The 25,295-nt window shown below is 43.1% G+C and overlaps 1 protein-coding gene across 2 annotated transcripts in view; it reads right to left on the minus strand.

The window, feature by feature from the left end:
* The window catches only part of Ptger3 (prostaglandin E receptor 3), a 66,784-nt gene that overhangs the window by 22,706 nt on the left and 18,783 nt on the right, over window positions 1-25,295 (minus strand). For both annotated transcript variants that reach the window (XM_050149501.1, XM_050149502.1), the window contains exon 2: window positions 14,629-14,808. In XM_050149501.1, the coding sequence (XP_050005458.1) occupies window positions 14,629-14,808 (180 nt within the window). The remainder of the gene's footprint in view (window positions 1-14,628; window positions 14,809-25,295) is intronic.

Consider the following 25,295-nt stretch of genomic DNA (forward strand, 5'->3'; position numbering starts at 1 on the left):
CGAATGCATGCCCACACATGCAACAGGTCACACACACACACACACACACACACACACACACACACACGTACAAAAGGAGAACAATCCTATCGCTGATTTAAAAAACAAAGGCAAAAAACCCTCTTTGATTGTGTAAAGTATCAGTTCCTTATATTATTTCAAACTTCCAGTGCTTCCCCGAAGACCTAAATCTAATGATTCATACCTTTCTATATTTAAAGCCTATTTCTCTTTCTCTTATTTTTCAAACTTAAAAACACTTCACAGACTTGGTAATACTGTACAAAAGTTTGGTGAGAGATGTTCCCAATGAGCTTATTCTATTATTGTATGAATAACATGTATAATAAGATGATCAGGATAGATGATTATCTGAGTAGGTGAAGCCCATATTGTTATGAGCATTTTGTAGGGAAGAGACTTTGTCCCTGGCATTGACGATCACTGCATGTCTCATCTAAATGCTGAAAAATCACCACTGTGGCGCTTTACATTTTTTCCTCTCCTGTTTGTAAGAATACAGTTTTCAAACAAAAGTACAAACTGGAGAAACAAACATAGCCACCTGGCTAGACGAAGCATTGAGATTTGGCCTCCACACAATGTGTGTAGCATCACACAGAGCAGATGTGCCCCGGGGAGAGGTTCGGTGGAAAGCTAAACTCAGATAAAACTTTCTCGTTCACACCGAGATTTGCTAGCCACTCTGTAACTGGTTTGTTTCATAGGATCCTAGAGTCCCGAGTTGGAAGAAGCCTTAAAGAAGTGCTTACATCCATTTCCAGTTCCCCTCTGGTTGCCCAGTGTTTGCAGGACACAGATAGGGTCAGTAACTCACTAAGTCTTCAGGTGCATCCTTCATCTTGGGCCACACTGGTTTGACTACCTCTCCTCTCCTCCCGTCCCCTCTCCTCTCCTCTCCTCTCCTCTCCTCTCCTCTCCTCTCCTCTCCTCTCCTCTCCTCTCCTCTCCTCTCCTCTCCTCTTTCCCCTCTCCCCCCTCCCCTCTCTTCCCCTCCTCTCCTCTCTGCCTCCTCTCTCTCTCTCTCTCTCTCTCTCTCTCTCTCTCTCTCTCTCCATCAAGTCAAACTCTCTCCACCTTGGTGTTGAAGTACACCTGATTCCACGTGACACTCCTTAAATACAGAGACTCCATCCCGGCTCTTGGATACTGCCAGGCTTGAGGAGAGACCTTCAAGGAGCAGCATTTCAAAGGGATTGATGATGGTGGCTAGCTCTGAACAGCATCGCATCATTTCCCTCTCTGTGCTTTCTCCACTGTTGGGATTTCACACATGAATATATATTGCAAATGTAATGAAAAGTATAAACAAGCCTATTTCTATTTTGGGAAAATATTTAAGCTCTAAGCATAATGAATAAAAACCAAAACAGTTTTGAAGAATTAGACAATCTTTGATTGGAATGTGTGCTGACAAAGTTCGGTTCCTGGGGATGGAGCTCCACATTAACAATGTCCATTAAAGATTTATGGAGACTTAAAGAAACCAAACAATCCATTTGTAATTAAATTGGTAATCCAACCCTACACAAACCAGATATCCCCATACATATCCCTTCCTTTACAGAAACAAAACCAGGGCAGAAGTGGGGTCTTAAAGGATTGTTTAGAATCCAAATGCTATGAGAATTGTGATTGCTTCCGTCCTAATCAAACCCATTTAATGGCCTTTTATTATGTTATTCTCAAATGCAATGTGGGCCAACATTCTCTGATAGTTCTATTTGCTAATTAATCCATCCCTAGACAAACACAAAAAGAATGATCCTGTGTGCATATAAAGTATTGCTTTGCTTTTATCGTGATAGGTCTGTTGATGATTTTATACATGAAATAATGGCAGCAATTAGAATGGATAAGTACTTTATCAAGAGGCCAGCCTGTGTGCCAACAGGTTTGCCTCTCTAAAATAATGCAGTTCCTGTAAACTAGAATTCATGAACCTAGTGTCCCTTGGCAGAGAAGGAGGTTGAGGTGTATGTGTGTGTCTGTCTGTCTGTAGCAGAGGTGGGTGTCATGCCAATCTGCCCAGCTAGTACTGAGCAAAGGTCAATCAACCTGACAGGAGAGACTGGTGTGCCTAAGATGGGGAGGGTGAGTGAGTTCTGCAGAGGGAAACAGAAATAGGAACTTCTCAAATGACCATTTTTGAATTGTTACATAGTTTCTTATCTCACAAAGACAGATTGAAACTTGAATTATAGCCCAGGCACAGTGGCTCTAATGTTGTGATCTCAGCCCTTGAGAGGCTGAGGTGGGAGGGTCACCAGCACCAGTCAGTCTGGGCTAGATAGCAATAGCGTGTTAAATAAAATAAAATTAAGATCTCAGATATGCATGTTTTGATGTTTCCTATAAATTCTCCTACTTTCTATGGAGCTGGTCCACATCCGTTCTCTCCTCTCTTATTTTGAGGTGGGTGAGGACAGTGGTGAATACACTTAGCTTCATTTGAAGACTGGAGACCACTTGTCTTCTAAGCTTTGCTTCAATGCCAATAACTTACAAAAATGAAGCAACCTTACTGCATGCTTATGTTGGCATTATTTCATGAAATTCGTACAATAAGTGTGTTCTTATATAAAACTGTTACATCCACTCACAGCTAAATTCAAGATTAGAGAGATGACATTTGACTAAGATCACCCAGTGAGTAAATTAACGAAGCTAATTTTATGCTCCATGCTCTCAAAGACAACATTGCATGTTTAGGTCTCTGAAGACAACAGCAAGACGTCTTTCTCCACGCGACTGCAGTGTGATGGATTTCTTAGGTTTGCTCCACTGCAGCTGCCTCTTCTTCCTCCACTGCTAATGCAGCAGTACCCCCTCCAAATTGGTGCTCCCTCACTCTTCGAAAGATTTATATCGCTTTCTTTAATTATCACAGCTGCCCTATAAGACAAATGCAAGTATCTCACTTCTTCCTACAAAAATCTTACAAGCATTTACACTGCTTCTTTCAAATCCCATTGTTATTACCTCAAGTTTGAATCTTAGATGATCCCTAAAGACGTGTTTTCATAGTCACGGAGGTTCCCTGAATGAAACACTTTCCTTCCAAACACAGTCCCCACCAATCAACTGGCATCCTGCTTGCCTCTTGCCTCTAGGATATTCTTCTCTTCCCAACGGTGGTGCTAGGAAAATGTGAAGGGTGTTAATGCTGAGTGGGCCTTTCCTTAGTCAGAGAGATGCAAGACTGTGCTTTCTTCAATGAAACCATGAGGTTCAGTCTTTCCTTGCTACTTCAACTTTTTAACCATTGTCTTATTAAACCCTGTTCCCATAAGATGAGGTTCATCAATTATTATATAATTTAAAAATTATATAATTACTGATAACTATCATGAAGACTTCTAGACGCCATATCCAATGCAAACTGCATAGAAGCTGGCCAGCAGAGGGAAATCATCACTAATTTTCCCCTAAGCAACTCATTTAATTTGGTTTAATTAACTCTAGGCTGGTAAAAACAAAATTTTAAATAAATATAAGGAATGTGTTAAAGCCACTTGAAATAAACTTCCCTGGATTCCCAAGATGCCTGAGAACTTCATTCATGTTGAAGTAGTCAAAAGCTATCATAAAAAATGAGATCAGCTATAGATTCCAATGTGTACCAATTTTCAACTCACTAACACACTGGGTAGCTTGCCTTCAGAATTCACTGAGCAATAACAGCAGAAATTGAATTTAGAGATGTTGAAATTTTATTCCCTTGAGAAAAAAAACATGTTCTCCACTGGTCTAGTCAGTGTGACCAGGGGACAGGAGAGCAATGTGCTGAGGCAGCGGGAGAATAAAATGCTAAACACACCAACAGGGAAAGGAAAACTCAAAAAGAGAGCCAGGAGTTATTTCTCTTTCTCAAAGACAAAATACAGTCTGCACCCAAAATTGCATTTTGCAGGAAGAAGTGAGAGCGAGTTTCAAAATTTGGCAGAGGGGACGATTTCACTGCTGACAGGGGCCGGCTCTCCCATCTGCAGTCCTGAATGCCACCCTGTAAATTCAAGGCAAAGCCTTTGCTTTCAGCTTCTCAGCAAGTCTCCTCCCATGTTAAAGACTGGAGAAGCAAAGAACACAAGGGTTGGGAGGGAGATGTGGTCTTGAATAAAACAATCGTGACAAACATAGCTTCTGCAAAACCCACAGGCCTGGGCAGGAAGTGCCTGCCACTTCTGCCAACCACCCGCTGCCTCCGGCAGGTCTCCCGTCCACTGCTCACTCATCTAGCAAGGAAGAGCCCTGCAGTTTGCAGCTCTGTGCAAATGCTCAGATTAGACGTATGGGCATACCAGTTTTTGACGAGAGCCTTGTTTGCTGGTCTAATAATCAATCCTGTTAGAAAAGCTGGTTCCTTGTGTCTGCAGAAGATGGGTCTGGCTTTTCAGAATGTCTCAGCTTCGGTGGAGTCAAAGACTTCCTTCAGCAGAGCTTCTGAGAACGCCTCTACCTACCTTCTACCCTCAGAGGTAGACTCAGAGCTTCGGAAAATGCCTATAGCTGCAATCCCTTGGGGAGGGATTATGTGATATTTAAGCTGAGATAGGTGTGAACCCCAGCACTGCTCCCATTCCATCCGTGGACATGGTTGGGTATTTACCTCTAGTGACCCTCAGACTCCTCCAACACATTCTGATGATAGACCTACCTCGTCTATAGGCACAGGGTCTGCAGGCCCGTGAATAACATGAAATGGCATCTACACTGTCGTTATCATTTGTGCGCATTCATCTGAAGATTCCCAGGAATGCTAAATTTTGTTCACTTATGTTTTGTGATAGGGCCCTACAGCCCAGGCTGGTTTCAACTTCAAATCCACCTACCTCAGCCTCTCCAGTGCTGGGATGACATCCATCTGCCACCACGCCCAGCTGAGAGTTTGGCTCTTGACACATTTTCCTAACAAGAAGCCCGTTTTGAAAGCAAATGTGATAAAAATGGTGGATGATTTAAAAATTAAGACATGGTGTCCAGAGAATAGGGAATTCAATAAAGAGAGATGGAAGGATGAACTAAAAAATGTATTCTTAAAAAGAGATGAAAGGATGGATTAAAACTGTACTACAAAGAGAGAATGGACAGGAGAGAGCCATGGTCAGTGTGTGGTGTTCGATGATGTCAGCATAAGCAAGCAGCACACACATTAGTTAGAAATAAGGCAATGAACATGTGCCAAGATAGAGGCCAAACAGGAGCAGCGTGGAGGGGCGGGGCTAGGGCGGGGCCTCAGGCCTCGCGGTGAGCCTCTGGCACTATTTCACTTCGGTAAACCATATTTATTGGCGCATTCGTTGCCCATAGTGAAGGGCTTTAGAAACATAACTTCAGGAACACCATGTACTCTGACCAGATTTATCTCACAACATCCCTTTTCTCTGAGTTTTTCTTAAGAATATATACATTTATGCCAGGCGGTGGTGGTGCACACCTTTAATCCCAGCACTCGGGAGGCAGAGGCAGGCAGGTCTTTGTGAGTTCCAGGCCAGCCTAGTCTACAAGAGCTAGATCCAGGACAGGCTCAGAAAACAAAAAACAAACAAACAAACAAATAAAAACACTACAGAGAAACACTGTCTCAAAAAAAAAACCAAAAAAAAAAAGAATTTACACATTTACTAAAAATTAATTTAAGAAAAAACATATTTAGAAAAGTCACACGTTGAGTTATAATAAACAGATCACACACAGAGGAATACACAAACATAGTGTATGAAAATTTCCATGACATAGTCTTTGAGGCAGCATTTTCTCAGTCATAAACACATGTGCACGCACACACACACACACATGCATGGACATGCACACAAATATAAATGCACAGCATCTGACAACTGAAAATGCAGGACTGGGAAGTGTGGATGGATCTGGTGTCAAAGCATCGCCTTAGCTATCAGCGGCCCTAGTATTCCAGAACCACGCAGCTGGGCTATAAAGGAGATCAGAATCTTACAGCTCTGAGGGTGGAAAGTAAAAACCATTCTGAAGGGAAGCAACCAAACCATGCGCTGTCCTTGCTGTCTCCTATGAGTTGCTACGATATGTTTGTGTTGTATAACTGGAGAAAATTCATGACATTTCCAGAGACTAAGATTCCTCATTTTTTGGTGTGAAGATGGTTCATACGTGTATGAAGTCCCAACTTTACGGATAAATCCAAAAGAAATGATAAATCCTAAGAGGCCTTGAGGGTTCTAGTGAGAGTGTGAGTGCCTAACCCTGACAGGAAAAGCCGCCCAGTGAGCTTGAGATGGGACTGGCTACGGTTAGTTCTCCAGTGGTAACAGCTATGGTTAGTTCTCCGGTGGGAACAACTATGGTTAGTTATCCGGTGTAAACAGCTACGGTTAGTTCTCTGGTGTAAACAGCTACGGTTAGTTATCCGGTGTAAACAGCTACGGTTAGTTCTCCGGCTGTGCTCCTCTAGTGAGAGGAAGGTGATAGGACAGTAGCAGCCACCAGAATAGCATTCTTGTCAGTATCTGAGACCTCAGCCTAATAATCGTGGCTTGGCTGGAAAATACTCACTGACTTATCAAGAAGCAATAAGCAGTAATAACCAGTCCAACAGTTAGACTCCTCTCTGACTCTTTGCCCAGTGTGGGAGACTTCCTCTTTTACTTCTGCTCACAAAAACTTAGATTATTTGAAGAATAGTTTATAATACTTTAAATTATTAATCTTCTGAACAGACTGTATCAGGAATACCCCACGGAACAGGGAAACCTGCTGATGAACAAGCCTAGTTAAGGACGTACAGCACTTACGTTAGTAATCACTCTCAGCCATATATTAATATTTCTATGATAATTTTCAGTAAGAATTACTTTTGTTACCATGCCCCATAATTTGGAAAATTATGATGTTAGGAGAAGTTTTTACATGGCCATGAAATACCAACAGGCAATCATTTTCCTCCGAAAGTGACCTTTGGGGAATCTTTTACAAACCACTGACCCTTGAGAATCCCCATGCAATGTCAAACACACGCTTGTACAGCTGTGTGAGTCTGCACACATCCTAAATGCAGAGTCTGCACACACACCCTAAATGCAGAGTCTGCACACACACGCCAAATGCAGAGTCTGCGCACACATCCTAAATGCAGAGTCTGTGCACACATCCTAAATGCAGAGTCTGCACACACCCCCTAAATGCAGTCTGCACACACCCCCTAAATGCAGAGTTTGTGCACACATCCTAATTGCAGAGTCTGCACACACACCCTAAATGCAGAGTCTGCACACACACGCCAAATGCAGAGTCTGCGCACACATCCTAAATGCAGAGTCTGTGCACACATCCTAAATGCAGAGTCTGCACACACCCCCTAAATGCAGACTGCACACACCCCCTAAATGCAGAGTTTGTGCACACATCCTAATTGCAGAGTCTGCGCACACATCCTAAATGCAGAGTCTGCGCACACACCCTAAATGCAGCCCACTTCTGTATTAGAGAGCAATTTCTAATTGATGTGATTTTTTAAGGCTCTAAGATTTCATTTCCATCTTCATTTATGAAGCAAGAGCAATGCAGAGATAAATTTCACAAAGCACTCCATTCCCAGAGAAACTCAGACCATAAAATACGGTGCAACACTCTACTGAAGGCAACAGCTCAGTGTGAAAGGTCGGCCCAGGGCTTGACCGATTTTACATTTGCAAGGACATCCGTGGGCTGTGCCCATGCAAAGATTCAACCGCTAGGTCATTCCTGCTGCCTGCATTTGAAATAGCAGTGCAATGCACAGCTGGAGTTCACACAGAAGTAGAAATAGCTCTGTGTTCACTTTACCTCTTAATAACGTGGAGCTACATTCTAATCGTTAGCCTGTTTGTGTGTAGACTGTACTCAAGATCAGGACTCGGCTTCTCATTGAATTCTGAATATCATTCTAAGTCTTGCTGGAAGGAAAGCACACAGGACAAAGCAAAAGAATCCTCTCTGTGCTAAGCCAAAGGAGCCATTGGATAACGTTTACTTAAAAAAGGAATTGTTTCAAGATTATGTAACCATGGAGGACGATGCTCTCCAGGCAACCACAAGGCCCTGCATTTGGTTCCCAGCACCAGAAAGGAGCGAGCGAGAGAGAGGGAGAGAGAGAGAGACAAAGAGAGACAGAGAGACAGAAAGACAGAGAGACAGAGAGACAAAGAGAGAGAGACAGAGAGAGAGACAGAGAGAGAGAGACAGAGAGAGAGACAGAGAGAGAGAGACAGAGACAGAGACAGAGACAGAGAGAACTTGGTCCTGCTCAGATCAGCTCTTCCTAGGGTGGGTCATGCAGCGGCAGTTTCTAAAGTGACAGTAGCATGGCGAAGTCACTTTACCCTGCATGTTCCTGTCTGCTCCCAGGGGTATGGATGGAGACCATCATGGGGTGTCCATGTCCACCAGGAAGTAGCTCGGTTACAGCTTCAGCTTCCAGCTTTGTTTATAAAACAGGAAAATTCACTCAGTCCCTGACTCATGAAGAAACTCAATGGGATTCCTTCACCACCTACTTTCAAGGAAGTCCAGAGACGCTCAGTTGTGGTAATAGAGTCAGCACTGTGCTCTATGTGATACATCTCAGAAGTCCTCTTACTGTGCACAAGGAGGGGATCGAACTTGCAATCAAAGCATTTAGTAGAAATTCTGTGTTTGAAGGACCCAGCCCGGGTAACTCACTCACTGACCTTTCTTTAGTACCCTCTGCCTGTGACAGAGATTGCCTTCCGAGGAAATGCATGTTCTGTACGTCTGTCATGGGCACCAGGCAGATGAGAGACCCCTTAAAGAATGGCTCTACAAGGACCTCCCAGGAAATGGTGTCCTTAATTACAGAGACTCACATCAGCGATCCCTTGTAAGACATCAGAATAGATGTCGGGGCGTCAACAGAAAGACAATACTCCTGAGAAAGTGTACCTCTTCTTCTGTAGGCTTGCAAGCTTACGGAAGCCGGTCAGACCACTCTGAAGCCGGTCAGACCACTGTGACCCAGGCATTGTTGACGTGGTGTTGCTGCATTTTTGTGCACACACACACACACACACACACACACACACACTCCAGTGCTTGGCTTCAGGGAACAGCACCACAAGGGACACAGACCCACCTGCATTCACGGTCCCTTCTTCAAAGCCCAGGTTTCTATTGGGGTCCAACATGTCCCCATGGTCTAACTGGCAAATCCCGAGAATAATGTTTCTTGTCCTTGTTAGGGACATATTGCCGGCATGGCATGAGTGAAGGCCAGAATGCTGCATAATAAACCAACTAAAAAAGCCAAAGATCTGCCCGTGTCTGCAGTACCCAGCTGGTGGCCTGGTCACTTCTTCTGTCTGACAAATAGAAAGGGAAGGTGGGACTAGTTAGAAGCAGTCTGATAATCTCGGAAGCTGTATGTTTTGGGAGACGTGAGGTGAAAAGTTCTCTAATCCTCTCTCCAGGTTGGCAGAGTCTGCTTCTCCAAAACACAATGAAATGTTGCCCATTGATTCACAGGGCTCACATGTCACGGTGACGTTGTCACCAAAATCGCTCCCTTCCTCCCTCTGGATTGTAAGTGCAAAGCCTGAACTAGAGTCTACTGCAAAGCCTGTGTGTGTGTGTGTGTGTGTGTGTGTGTGTGTGTGTGAGTCTCTGTGTGTTTATGTGTGAGTGCCTGTGTGGGGGTGTCTGTGTGTGACTCCATATATGTGTGTGTGTGTTCTCTGTATCTGCTGTCTGCCTGTCTTTCTCTTTCTGTGTGAGTGCATATATGTGCCAGGGTTGCATGTGGAGATCTGATGACAATCTCCTGGAGCTGGTTCCTCCCTCTACCATGTGGATCTCCAGTCCCCCTATCTGCTCAGCCATTCCACTAACCACCCCCCCAACTTGAATTTTTTTTTAAAAAAATAAATCCTGGTATTTCACCACCTACAGAGCTCAATGTGAGACAGGTACACATTCTCATCAACACTAGGGACTGTTAGGCAAAAGCTCTGATATGCACAAGGACTGTTCTTACCTCACGGGCCAGTGTTTACAGCGGAATCCGCAAGAGCAAGGAATTTATGAATGAGGTTTTGTGTTAAAAACAGCTATCAGGAGGTTACAACAGAGAGAGAGAGAGAGAGAGAGAGAGAGAGAGAGAGAGAGAGAGAGAGAGAGAGAATACTGAAAATGTGGACAGAGCATCTCTCCAGTGTGGAAAGAATTAGTGATGTTCTGCACGGGGTTCTGGAATCAGAACCAAAACCGACCAGTCGTTCCAACAGGACATGGCTGTTCCAGGACACTGGGTTTTTATCTGACCAAACAGAGCAAGTAGGAAATCAGAAAGATACCATAGTCAAGCAGATATCCCAGACAAGAAAACATTCCTGAGATCCGGAAATAAAGACAGGGACATTTCAGATCACTTGTTTTATTTTCCATTGACAGACTCCATAAATAACAGGCATTTATTAAATACACAGACAAGCTGTCCTTGGATGCAGTCATAACTCTGATATACATCTCATACATTCATTCTCTGTCTACATAATATCGAGTATCGGCTGTAAAACACATGGAAGGTATATTTAAATACACTGCAGAGAAACACCCAAAAAGCTTACACAAGGTGGTAAGACGCATTTTTCTGCATTGCCAAGCATGTGGGGAGGAGGCAGTGAGGAGAGTGGGGAACTCCCTATTTGAGCTCTGCAGTGGAGCTTCAAGTGCCGATGTGGCCAGAACCGCACACCAGACTGTGGGATTGTGTCTGTTGGTTGTGAGCCGACCACAGTAATTGCTGTGACAATAGGTTCAGTCCTCCAACTCTTTCCCTCTTCCTCCTTCCCTCCTTCCATCCCTTCCTCCCTCTCTCTAATTTAGTGATTATCTGAGTGAATAAGTTTATCATTTTCTTTTACAAAAACAAGTCCAGGCCACACCTCTTTGTCTTCAGGGTGAGCAGTGTGTAAGGGTAAATGAAGTCCATTCCTGTCTCTGCCTCTGAGTCAGCCTTAAAAGACCAAGAATTCTAACGGGTTGCAGTGGACAACTCTCCCGACTGCCTCCATGGTCTCCACCCACACCCACACCCACATGGCTACCCTTTCTAAAGCACCAAGAATCTTGAAGAGTATGTAAATTGCATACATCTCCCCTGGCTTCTCAATAAATCTCGATTTTTCCAGAATCTAAAAACTATCCAAGGAAACACACACACCAACAAATGTAAAAGAACAAAGTTTTCTTATTTCCATCCCTTTTGCTCTCAATCCCGAAGTGCCATTGAATGACTGAACAATTTTTATGCTGGGAAGCCTGAGAGCCAGTGACTAATTTAGGGCCCCAACCAATAACACTGTGAAAACCATTGGTAAAATAAAGGATCAAATCCATCTAAAGTTCAAGCAACAGGATACAGCCAAGGTGCCACCAGTTCGGGTCCTGCCTATGAGTTTTTAATCTTAATATATGGGACATCTTACAATATTTTGCTATAACTCTGTCAAGAGATCTTTTATGAGATAAAGAAGAATTAAGCAGAAATATGCATATGCTTTCATTTCAGAATAGTTTAAACCTATTGTGATTAAACATATTTGTTTAAAATATCTTGGTATACAGCATTAGGCAAGTTTGATAAATCTCATTGTTTTGGTGTTGTTTTTTGAGATGCAGTCTCTGTGTTGCCTGGCTGGCAGGAAATCACCCCTTAAGCCAGAGTAGCTTCAATTTGGGGTGATCATCTGGCCTCTATTTCTGTAGTCTGAGAAGTTACAGTAACACATTTTGCTTCTCCAGCTGGAAAGTATTTGAAGATATTTGCTAAGTCCATTTTATTTGAAACATTAACTCTTTGTATTTGACAACGTATCATCTCTGGCATCTATGACATTAAATGAAGCCTAAATTCATTTGAAAACCATAGACACTTATTAATTTTAAATGCGTCTCTATATTTCATTCACTTGTTCTTTCTGTGTGGTTTTTTGAGATTCTAATGAATACTTTCAAGTTCAGAAAAGAGCTATAATCTATGCATGCATTCTTCTTCATGTGGATACATATGCATGACAAACCAGCTGTCTGGGAGTAAACTTCAAGGCCAGTTAATCAAACTCAGAGATCGAGACGCCACCTTCTGCCTGCAGAAGCCCCCTTTCTCCACAGCACATCACTGAACTCCAACCATCCCAAGCTGAGACTGTGGAGGATTTTTACTTCCTATCCAATGGTTTCTCAGATAACAAAACTTACAGTTTCTTCCCTTTCTGACTCCTTTTCAAGCGTGGTCAAAAACAGCCACTCATTTACTCCTGCTATGGAACCCTTGGGCAGGAATGGGTTTCGTAGCCAAGGGTGCATTTCAGCCTGATCTGTGTTTGCAGCTTGATGGAAAATCATGTCGTTTTGCTAGTTGTCTCTTTACCAGCTGAAGATACATCCTCTAGACAATTAATACAGATGGCACTGTACCATACAACCATACAGCAAACTTTTCTAAGGCCAGAGCTCTGTTTACTCAACTAAATAAGAAGCCATTTGCCTTAAGGCTGGATGAGCTGTAACAGATGTGTCAACTGCCCCAAGAGTGAGCAGAAGTTTTTGGCAGAATCTCATTCACTCGTCCACTGTACAAGGTTTATTGGAAAGTCCTATATTCCAGAGGCTACAGTAAGTGAAAGTGAAAGGTAAGTCAGGGAAGCAGCAACAAAATTACATTTCACCACTCAAATCCAGCAGTGTGTGTCTACTTCATCACAGAAGGTCTCAGAACACTCCAAAGGCAAACAAAGCCTCTTTTTGGATACAGTTGTTTGAGGATGGGGGAGGATAATGTTGTCCTATACGCTATGAAACATATCTAAGAGAGATTTTTATAACAAGGCTAGTATATATAGCCCTATATTTGTGTCTTTATTTTAACATCTGGATCATGGAGCCATCCTGGGTGGTGTCAGCACCTCCACTAGACTTTATATTCTGACTCACTTTTATGTGATCATTTAGACTAATTATCCTAATTCATCCAGGCCAGTGGGCATAATTGACCTAACAGATACACTGTAGCAGTTACAATCAACTGTCATCCAGACTGGTACTAACCACAAAGAAAATGTCACTATGTAAGAAGCAGAAAGAAATCCCAAGCTTTGAAGAAACTAGGGAACAATAAAGTACAACTCAAAATCTTCACATTAACTGGCAAAATGGGAGTGTGTGACAAAGAATAAAGGCAGTATATGGGATGGTCCTGAAGGAGCCCAGTCTTTGTGGGGTAACTTTTAACCCTTCAAATCCCAAAGCTTCTGGTTGTAATTTACCTGTGCCACAAGAAGACACTAAGCCAAAAGCGTCAAGCCGTGTGCCCTTATAGCGGTGTGAAAAGCCAATCCAGCAGCAGAACTGTGAAATAGCATTCACCCAAGGGCAGGGCAAGCCATCATTAATATTCCTATCTTATAAGAAAGTCGGGCATGAAAACATCTCTATTTAGTTTCTATATTCCTATTGGCTCTAGAATGAGAATTGGTATTTAAAGACCAGAGAACACTAGTTAGAACAGTTCTCAATCCAGTCTTTAGGTAGCATTCTGAAATGTAGCTTCCTGACTCTCATAGATTAGCTATGACTCTTCCCCGGACTTCTGAGAATGCAAAATGTATTCAAAGGAAAGAACATTCAGCAACAGTGGGTGGACAGAAACTGTTGTATTTGGAAAAGTGGAACTGGTTCTTTTTTTTTTTTTTTTTTTTTTTTTTTTGGTTTTTCGAGACAGGGTTTCTCTGTGGTTTTGGAGCCTGTCCTGGAACTAGCTCTTGTAGACCAGGCTGGTCTCGAACTCACAGAGATCTGCCTGTCTCTGCCTCCCGAGTGCTGGGATTAAAGGCGTGCGCCACCACCGCCCGGCTGTGGAACTGGTTCTTATTTAGTTAAGGAGTAAACTCCCTGACCAACCCAACCAAAAGTTAAGTTTTATAGGGTTATGAGTTAACAATGTATTGAACAATATTTAATATTTAAATAGCATCAAAACAACACATATGTGGATACTGGATAGCTTATACACTTTTAAAAACACAACTAGATTCTTTAAAATTTGAGTGTAAAAACGGAAGAAGCAAAAGTCACAGAAACAATGATGAAAGAGAACACAACCAATGTTGTTGGACAAAACAAATATCTACGGCCTGGTCCCCTACCCAAGGGTTTATACTCCAAACTCCCCACACACAGTGTGCTTGGACAGCAACTCTCTGTACCCAAGTAGCTCAAGGTCATTTATCATAAGTGTTTCATCACATAAATAACCCCATATTCAGCCACAAATGGCAGAGACTCAAACTGCTAGACTGTTATTAACAGATTTTCCTCTGTTTGTATTTCAAGATTTTGGCACAGAAGGGATTATCTATGCTCCTCAGACCATCCAGCTTTATATCAAAAATTCCATTCCAAAGCATAAACAGCAGCATACCAGAGATGCCGCGGTCCGAGGGATATTGGCTGCAAAAGCTGTGTGCACATTGGCTATGTTCACTTTCACGGCCCTGGCTGTACGATTTCATTAGACAATGAGATGGGCTGCCCTTTCTGTACATCGCTAGAGCAGCTGGAGACGGCATTTGCTACCTGACAGAACTTCCGAAGAAGGATCTTTCTTAGCAGCAGATAAACCCAGGGGTCCAGGATCTGGTTCAGCGAAGCCAGGCGAACTGCAATGAGGAAGGAGTTGCACTCTCTCCCCTTTCCCATCTGTGTCTTGCAGTGTTCAACGGACGTTTGATTGAAGATCATTCTCAGCATCATTATCTAAGAAAGAAGGACAAACAGTTGTTGTCGTGAAGCTTGACAAGGTCACAGGCATTTCTGTAGAGGACCCCACGCCAGCCGTCTGCATAACCTCACTGCTAAATCGAGGGTCGGTCCAGACACAGTAACAGATCCCCACTCCGAGTTCAGGCCGTTCTACGGATTTTCCCACATTTTGGGCAATTTGACAAGATGTAGTTTTGTAAAACATGTAGGTTCTCGGGTTCTTGACTTTTGAAACTTAAAAAAAACTGGGTATAACAGATCTCAAAATCAACCAAATTCAAAGTAGGTTTGAAGCCAAATGAGACCTAAAACTTGAGCAATAATGAATACACAGTAAGTATAATATTCCAGTAATTCTAACTAAAATCTATCATTGAAGAAAAATTAGAAATGAGTAGAAAAATACAACCACATTACTGTGATTCCCATTGCTGTATTTTGTTTCTCTGATATGGCACTGTGGGAAGTTATTCATACACATTAAAAAGTTGTGATTATTACCGTTTCCCTTTTACAGTTACAGAACATATGATTTAATGATGTGAAATGGCTGAGCCAAACTCAGATTTAAGCTCATTAAACTACAGGCTGTGGGGTTGCAGAGATGGCTCAGAGGCTGCGAATGTTGGCTGCTCTACCAGAAGACCTGGGTTTGATTCCCAGCACCCACATAGCAGCTCACAGCCATCGGTAACTCCATTTCTAGAGGACCCAGCATCCTTCTGCTCTCTTTAGACACTACTCACGTGTACAATACATACATGCAGGCAAAGTACTTGTTAACACACAGTAGCTATAAAAAAACCTTTGTAATACATGGTATTTTATTTTATTTTTGGGGGAGGGGGTCCATCTACATGTTAAACTCCAGGATGGTGGGTATTTGGGGCTATCCCCTGACTAGTACAGTCCCAGTGACTAGGGTCTAGACCAATATTTAGCAGATAGCAGACAGACACCCAGCAGATGCTTATATTTGAAGGACTATATTATATAATACATATATGAATACAAAAGTATGGGGCATAAGCAAATATATTTATACTTGAATTACTAGGCATACATGTGTTAATATTTGTTATTTTCATATGAAGAAAAATGTAAGGGTTCTGATTGTTCAAAATCATTACTCATCAGAAAAACACAAATGGAGGAGAAAGAAGCATTTCATACCCACAAGACTTAGTGGCCACTAAAAGAGTTACTGAGTGGTGGGGCAGAGAGGATCCCCCCACCCCACCCAACTCCCCCCACCCCTGCACACAGGGGGATCAGGGATGAACCCAGGAGCAAGCACAAGAAGTGCAATTTGCCTTTATTTCTTCAGCCCAGGAATGCTAACCACACCACTGGGCCTTTCTGAGCAGAAGTGATGTGTGTCACCATCCCTGACAGCTGTTTACATTCCAAACTCCAGTTAATTAACATAGGCAAAGACAGGGGCTGACTTCCCCTGCCTAGACTATATAGCTCCTGACCATGTCCTCACGAGGTGTCTTAGTATGGTTTCTATTGCTTTGGTGAAGCCCCATGACCAAAAGCTGGGGAGGAAAGGGTTGGAAAGGGTTTATTTGGCCTAGACTTCCACATCATTGTACATCACTGAAGGAAGTCAGGACAGAAACTCAAGCAGGGCAGGAACCTGGAGGCTAAAGCTGATGTAGCGTCCTCTGACATCACATTTGAGTGGTAGCACACATAAGCCAACATGCACTTATATACAACACATGCACACACGCACACACACTAACACACACCCTTGCTGCTTATCCAGTTTTCCCCTATGGCTTGCTCAGTCTGCTTTTTTAAAGAACTCAGGACCACTAGCCCAGGGATGACTCCTCCCAAAGCCACAGGATTTCCACAACGCAGGGTACGATCAGGATAATCAAGAGGAGCCCCAGTGAGGGCCCAGCATCCATAGTGTAGCAGAAGCCAGAGGCCTCGGACCAGACCAACGACTCTCTGAAATGCACACTTGCGAGTAAGGATACATGGACAAAAGGGTTTGTGTGTGACTCACTGTGTCACACTACAGTTTCCATGGCGAGATCGATTCTTTCCTTCTCTCTTTCTCTTAAGTGTGGTGGGGGCGGCTGCAAGGGCAGAGGGTGGATACAAAGGGATGGGGAAAGGAATGCGGTGGAGGCACATGGTGTGAAAGACACAAAGTCTAAGGAAAATGAAATAAATGTGGCTGTACAAATCATAAGCATGTGGCTTGTGTTCTCTGCTCACAGGCCGCGTCTGTGGAAGCGACCTCTCTTGGGGTTCATCGTGCTGTGGGTGTTCTGTTGGAATGTCCCAGATTTAATTAGACATTCCTTAACAATCAAAAGGCTCCTAGCCGCACATTCTCTTTCACAACACTTCAGAGTCTCCCCTACGCTGTTGCCTCACCCTGCGCAGCGCCTTTCACTCTGACCACAGTCACCCTCGTCCAGGCCCTCGCACACACATTTGAGTGGGAGCAGTAAGGGTCACCGAGGCTGGTCTGGCCACGCAGTGAATGTCTGTGTTTTCTGGAGCTCCTGTCTGTAGCATCAACACCTGCTAAGGTGCTGGACCTGGTCCTTTGGAGAGGCAACTCAGTTCTTAGATGAGATCGAGAGGGTCGAGTTGTCGTGTGTCATCTGTCTGGTGTCCCGCTGCCCTTTGTCCTGTCCCGTCCAGTGCTATCCCTGCCTCCCATTGTACCCCCCCCCACTGTTCTGGGATGGGGAAGTGAGAGGTACCAGGTCCTGTCCTAGCTGTGAGGATGCAGCCTGAACTGAAGACAGGCATCTGTAAGACAGAATACTGGCTTTCATGAGGAACTAAACCAGGAAGCTTCGAGACCTTGGAGTTCCCAGTCTCCAGAACAGTGGAAAAACACACCTGTCATTTAAGGTACAACATCTTAAACTGTGGGGTTGTGACCCCCATATGAAAACTGGTGCAGACATTGGAGATTCTTCAATAAGCTAGTAATAATTTGCCTTATGACCCAGCTGTACCAAGCCTGGGCATACACCCAGAGGCCTCAATATCCTGCTATATAGGTACCCACAGACACCCACTTATCCATGGTCATTGCTGTTCTACTCATAATAACAAAGGCATGAAAACAAAACAAAACAAAACCACAAAGGCATGAAAACAGCCTGTATGTCTGTCAACTGATGAACAGGTAGTGGAAAACATGTTAAATATCCATGATGGAATTTTATTTAGCCGTAAAGAGAAACTGTTACTATATTGGCAGATAAACGGAAATGTAAAACATTATACCAAGTAAGGTCACCCAGGCCCAGAAAGGGAAATGCTGAATCTTCTATCTTATGTGAGGGTCCCAGCTTCGAATCTTCATATTTATGTGTTTAACATGGGGTACTGGTAATTACCAATAACTAGAAAGGGGCGTGGGAGAGTGGGCGAGTAAAACACAAGGGATATGAAGAGGGAAGGGGATGATGCGGAGGGAAGGCAAGAGGGAAGGGGGTGGGAAGGTGGGGCATGGGAATGGGGGCACACAAACTAAGGGGTGTTTGGAAGAAGCATAAGTGTCCTAAAATATATAGTATATAGGAAAGGGTGTAGTTGGAGCCACCTACACAGAGGGCTAGGGGACGATATACCTCCCAGAAACCACAGTTACCAAAGAGCCCAGCGCCAGGTGCAAGAAACTTCCCGATGAGTTGTTGCTCGGGAAGAGGTGTCCCAGAAGCCCCCCAGACAATCACCATCCCCTGGGTTATTGAGAAGAGCCTGAGGACTTATTGATAAGGATACCACTTGCTTTGGTCACTGCGTTTAGGAAAATCAAGCAACAACGTGGCTTCCTGGCCACACTGGCTGCAGTCCAGGGATGCCCAAATCAGATTAACCATGTTAGAGCTCTGGGACAAAGCCCTGTGGCTTTTGAGCTACCAAGTGTCTAATGATTTGTTAGAGCAGCAGCAGAAAATTAATACCTCCACCATGCTGAGAAGAAAATGCGGAGTGAGGGATAAAGCTTGTTTACGGTCTTCGCTTTCTCGGGAACATTTTTTAAGAGCTACAAAGGTAAAACACGATCACAACTCCTGCCTGAGTGACCTCGGTTTCTATGTAGACAACAGACACAGATGAGTGTGTGCTATTCAATGGTGTGTGGATATTCGGTTGATTAAAAGCTTTACAACTGCTCTTGTATACTCAGTTGTTTTTGCAACAAACATACCAACCAGTCCTCATTCCCCTTATTTTAAGCAATTGCAAAGTTTTACCTACTTCTTAAAGAACCTTATAAAGTCCAATCATCTAAAATCCAAACGTATTTGGCTACTACCTGTCTTTCAGGAATTGTTCTGACCATGTTATTTAAAATTGCTTGCGGTTATGTTTTCATTTTCTTTTATAAAATGAAGTATCGCATTTCACAAAGTCCTTCCTATAATCATTTTTAAATTTATTTTATAAGACTAATACTTTTAAATCATATTTATAAAGTTAACCTAGGTTCCTTGTACCTTAAACTGGTTAGTGGTTGGTAATTTCCCACCGGCAGTGCAGTGGTTATAAAATTATGAATAAGTTCTCTGAGCAGTAGCTGGCACCCAGGCAGGCGACCAGCTCTTCCCAGGAATCATGTGCTGGAACACATGGAGCCCACAGTGCTCCATCTCCATCTGACTGCGGACAAGGGAGCTGGGCCTCAGACCCACCTCTGGAATAAGAGTGCCCGTTGGCATCTGCTTGTCGGTTTCCTTATACTCGAGGAGCGAATCTATGATGGTGATATTTTTCTTAAACCGTTCAGACTCTGAGAGAAAACTTGAGTATGGATCTACGACGTCTGGTAGAGCCAATTGATGCAGTTTTGCTCTTTGTACAGGGGAGAAGGAACACAGAAAGAATATTCATCTCATAAAAAAGGGATTTTATTTTTTCTTTTTAACCAAATATATATATGTATGTGTATTTGTATTGTATATACACATGCATATTGTATGTACATAAATATACATAGGATATGCACATATATATGTTTGAATATATATGTTTAACCACACACATACATATAAGTATATATATGTATGCTTTGATCACTGTTCTTTCTGAGCAGCCACACATAACATGGGATCTGGCCAAGGGAGTAAAACGTGGCAGCATCCAAGGTTCTTTGCCTCTCCCGAGTGTCGGCTGGCAGGAGAAAGCTCTACACTATAGATGTAGGAACAGAACAGAAAGAAAGCAGTGACTTTTATGTCTGCCCCTGGCCACAGCCAGGTGGGATTCTTGCAACAATTTCAAGGGAAAACAGTCTGCTCCTACCCCATGGCCCTGATCTTTTATGGATGTGAACACAAGCCAACAAGAGTAGTCTTCATATTCTGCACATGGATTTTACTCTGAGAGAATTTCAGAACTAACCCTCATGGTTCAATAATGCCTTGCCTTGAGTTGTTGGCTAATTGTACCATGGAAGATGACAGATGAGCACTCCCAGACAAACTAATTTGCGTAGCAGAGATTAAAACTGACAAGCCGGTCTTAGGCGCCATGATGGGACATTTACACATCCTTGCTTCATTCCTAATGTAATTCTTTAAGAGAAATTTCCCCGTAAGCCAATTTTTATCTATGATGTTTTGCTCTGGGTTCAGTTGGGCTGCAGCAGAGCAACCTGCTCCACTGGAAATCCCCTGCCCTTTGATGCACACGTTGCGCTGTAAGACACTGTAACCAGTTTGGGCCATTTCAAGCACGTAATTGCAAGGTGTGAAGGATTGCTGGAGGGTTGGGAAAGAGTGACGGCTTCTCCAAGCTGCCGCTCTGCTCTGTAGCTGGTTCAGGTCACCTCTGGGTCCCACTCTGCTGTTTCTGGAGCTCCCCTTGCAATAATCACAGCGACACACAGCTCCCAAACACTAAAAACAAGTTTGGCAGTGCCCCCACCATCGCCAGCTTCAGGAGTATCCTCTGCTCTCTGGGTTTTGCAAACCACTAGCTGGACTAGAGACCCTGTATACAGCCATCTGGTTGGACACTCTCTGATTAATTCTGGAATAAAGTTGGAAGACAAAAGAGAATTGATTTGGAAAGGAAAATAAAGACAAAGGAAGAAGCCATGAAGTGAAAATCAATTCCTCATGAGAGAAACTTTACATCTTTGGAGTAAATAAAGGAGAAATACAAAATCCAAAGACTGTAAGTGAGGATTCACGAAGCTATGGGAAAGGGCTCTCAGGAGCAGAACTGCAGGCAGTAGGCTGCCCCTCAGGAGCAGAACTGCAGGCAGTAGGCTGCCCAAGAGTTAAAGTCCTTTCAGAGGTCAGATCCAGTTCTGATTGCAGCTCAGGACAGGCAATTAGTTTGGATCACACAGTTCCCCTTCTCTGATGCAGGGCTCACGTCTTTTCCTGGCAGTGAACTTTCAAAGGCGACTGCAGGGAATCGTGTTGACCTTCAGCCTGCACAGTGCACCTGCTACAGCAGAATCCTTGACATTCAGAGACAGCGCAGTTCAGGAGAGGGGACATGCGGGAACAAACGTCATCGTGTCCTAGTTCCTTTTTTATTGTGACAAAGCACTGTCCAAAACCAGCTTGGGGAGGAGAGGTCTTACAGGTCCCAACCCATCGCCAACGGAAACCAGCGCAGGTGCTCAAGGCAGGAACCAGTGAGAAACGCTGCTCTGTCTGTCTCCAGGTTCTTCACTTTCTTATTTCTTTAAATATAATTTAAATAAAACCAAAAATATTCAACTCTGCCATTGCCCACCCAAAGAAACATAGTCGTGTTTAAAAGAAAGAATTGAAAATCTGGGTTAATTTAATATGCAGAATCTTGATATCAACATAAAAATGTATAATTTTATTTTTTATTCTTATTAATCAAAGAAATTTATTGGTGATAAATCTAGGATATATACATAATCAAAACAAAGACAGTATAAATGACCCATTATCCTTCACCAGCTATTGTTTATTAACCAAAGTTCACCTCTGTAGGTAGATACACTGAGTCAGAGTAGTGTATGACTATGAGATTCTCTAACATATCATCGGTATCACTGGTCAAACTGACTAAACTTGACCTCAGTTTTGTTCGTTGCAAATTGGGCATATTAAGAACTCTCTATCATGGATTAGGTTCAGTGCTTTATTATTTTTTTAAGTGTATGAAGTTGGGAGGGGGTGTGGAGGAGGGCTCTTAAAAGAGTTAGCACAGGGCAAAAGAGTATGACCAAAATACATTACATACACACATGAAATCCTCCAGCAATAAACTAAAAATATATTTTGTTTAGGGTTTTCTCCTTCTTTTAATTATTCTTTCACACATGCTAAGTCCTTTGAGTACTGTCCATATGTGCATGGTTGAAGGCAGTAGCTGGAGCAAGAATAACAAATCAGTGGTCAAATCAAAGCTTTAAAGAAGACTGATTCTCCTTCCCCCAACAACCAGCGACTACCAATAGCTCCTTAGTTACAGGTGGAGCCTGTGGTGGTCTGAATGAGAATGGCCCCCATAGGCTCAGATATTTGACTACTTGGTCCCCAGTTAGTGGAACTGTTTGGGAAGGATTAGGAGGTGTGGCCTTGTTGGAGGACGTGTGTCATCAAAGGCAGGCTTTGAGGTTCCTAAAGAAAAATGTATAATTTTAAAAGCCTAACTTTGGAAAAGTAGACACTATGTGTGTGTGTGTGTGTGTGTGTGTGTGTCTGTGTGTGTCTGTGTCTGTGTGTATGTATGTGTGTGTGTGTGGTAATGTGTGTGGTAATGTGTGGGTATATGTGTGTCTCTGGGTGTGTATGTGTGTCTCTCTGTGTGTCTGTGTGTGTGTCTGGGTGTGTGTGTTTGTGTGTGTAGGTACAAATGTGTCATGGTTGCATGTGAAGGTCAGGGGAGAACCCTGGTCATTAGTCCTTGCTTCCCGTTTTGTTTCAGACAGGTCTTTGTTGATCAGCCTTGTGTATCCCAGCCAGTTTTCCTGTGAGCATCCAGAAATTCTCCATTCTATGCCTCCGATCTCACTGTGGAGTGCACATCACTGGGGTTGAGCACACATGCTCCTATGCCTGGCTTTTCCTGGATTCAGGGGATCTGAGCTCAAGCCGTCACATTTACCAAGCCCACTGTGATCGCTCCGGTCCTGAAAATGGCTTTCGTTGGGTACATAATGTATATGTGCTCTAACACTGCCATTTAAAACGAGGCTTTGGAAACAAACAGCATGGAGAAATATTCAGGGTGTGGAAACAGAAGACACACTGTGACTGTAATCAGTTAAGAAAAAATTTCTGTGTATAGAAACAAAGTATTAGAAGGAGTTACCAGTGAGCAAGAATTGTCGATTTCTATTATCTTTTCTGTGCTTTTGTGGTTTCTCAAACTCCCTACAGCAAATGTATTATTTTTATATTTAGAATACTAGTGTTCAATTTAGAATATTGTTAGATTACTAAGCTCTATAACCTAGTCTAGTAACCTAGTGAAAAATTAATGCTTGATCCTGCCTAAAACCATAATGTGACCATTTTTGTTTGAATTATATGCAGCCAATGTCTGTATAATTTAACAATTAATAGGAAAACACTTTAGTTTGTAAAAAAAAAAATTGGCTTAGCCAATGTATTCATTAGGGTTCACTAGGGCAAAGGAATTTTTCTGGTACATGTTGGCGTCGGTTACCACCACAGCATACTAACACATCTCTTCCCATGCTGTGGTCATGGATTAGTGATCGGATTTCTTTTACTTTATTAATAGTTTAGGCGAGGTGGACTGGCCAGCAAGTTCCAGGGATCCTCCTGTCTCTCCCTCCCAGCACTGGAGCTACATACAGGCCCAGGCTGCTGTGCCCAGCTTTTATGTCAGAGTGAGAGATCTGAACTCAGGTCCTCCTGCTTCAATAGCAAGCATTTCACCAACCTGAGCCATCTTCTTGGCCATTGGTATTGCATCCAAAGGGATAAGTTTACTTACAGCATTTTCCAAAACTGTTTTTTCTAACCTGATTGGACAACACCATTATTTAACTTTGTGTCAAAAAGACAGGGTCTACACTGTGGGACACCTTCATCTTACAGGAGGATGTAGGTAGACATGGAGTCACCTTTAGGTTCACAGTTCCACCTGCCCCCCACATCCATCCTCCAGTAGCATTGCATAAGCTGACCCTGTCTCCCCTCCAGGGCATTTCCTGTCTGTGCTCCTGGAACACCTCCATCTGGAATCCAGAACATTTCACCCGACTTTCTAAGTCCCTCAGAAAAACAGAATTTCACTCTATTTTGGATTTCCAGCTACCATTTCAACATGCCTTGATTTCTGCTGACTTATCCTTGCCTTTGGACCTTAGAGCATGGGTTCCTAGTTCTGGGAAGTCCCTCCTCCTGCTTTGCTTGAGTAGTTTTGCCTCGGTTCTGTAAGGACGCGAAACACCAGTCTATCTGGCAGGCCAAAAGCCAGCCTTGCTGTAGCCCGAGCCGAGGCTGATACAGAACCCTCTGACTCTGTTTCCCTTTACACTTTGAACCTTTTCTGATGCCATTTGCTTTTTTTAACTGGTCTATTTATTTTAATTGTAAAAACATTTGTTCATCAACAATGTTTTCAGATTCCTGGCGTGTGAGTGTTTGAGTTTCAGGAACAATGATTCAGTATTTCCAAGAGTTCTCAGAGTTTTCAAAATTATGACATTTTACATATTCTCCTGACAGTCTTCACTCTCTATAATTTGTATCGCTAAATCCCTGTTTAAAGAATGAAATACACTATTTGGAAACTTTAGACAAGTGGTAGTGGTTCACGCCTTTAATTCCAGCACTCAGGAAGGCAGAGGCAGTTGGATCTCTTTGAGTTCAAGGCCAACTGGTCTATAAAGTAAATTCCAGGACAGTCAGGGCTACATAGAGAAACCTTGTCTCAAAAAAACAAACAAATGAAGAATAAGGGGGAGGAGAAGGAGAAGCAGAAACAGAAGGAGGAGAAGAAGGAGAAGCAGAAGTGTCATTTGGTATTTCCATACAAATAGTTTGTCACAGGGGGAAGAAGCCACTTATTGGTTGCTGGTCGCCCAGCCAGGATATAACCACACTGTCTGACCAATAGCTTAAGCGTATTTCTGGCTAAACTCATATCCTAAACTAACCCATCTCTATTATTTTGTATATTGCCACATGGCTGTGGCTTACCAGGTAAAATTCCGACCAGCGTCTGTCTCTGGCAGCTCCATGGCGACTCTCTAACTCTGCCTTCCTCCTCCCATGCTATATGTCAAGCCAGTTTTTTATTCATTGACCAATAAAAGCAACACACAGACAGAAGGACCTCCCACACCAATAGTAAACTTTAGGTGCTCATGGAAACTCTTGTTCGTTTTCCAGTAAATCTGATTTTTTTTTTAGTTTTTTATTTATTTATTTATTTATTTATTTATTTATTTATTTATTAAACATTTCTGTCTCTTCCCCACCGCCGCCTCCCCTTTCCCTCCCCCTCCCCCAACTAAG

Source organism: Alexandromys fortis, unplaced genomic scaffold, assembly GCF_014885135.2.
Source record: "Alexandromys fortis isolate MF-2015 unplaced genomic scaffold, M_Fortis_MF-2015_v1.1 scaffold_68, whole genome shotgun sequence".
Taxonomy (NCBI): domain Eukaryota; kingdom Metazoa; phylum Chordata; class Mammalia; order Rodentia; family Cricetidae; genus Alexandromys; species Alexandromys fortis.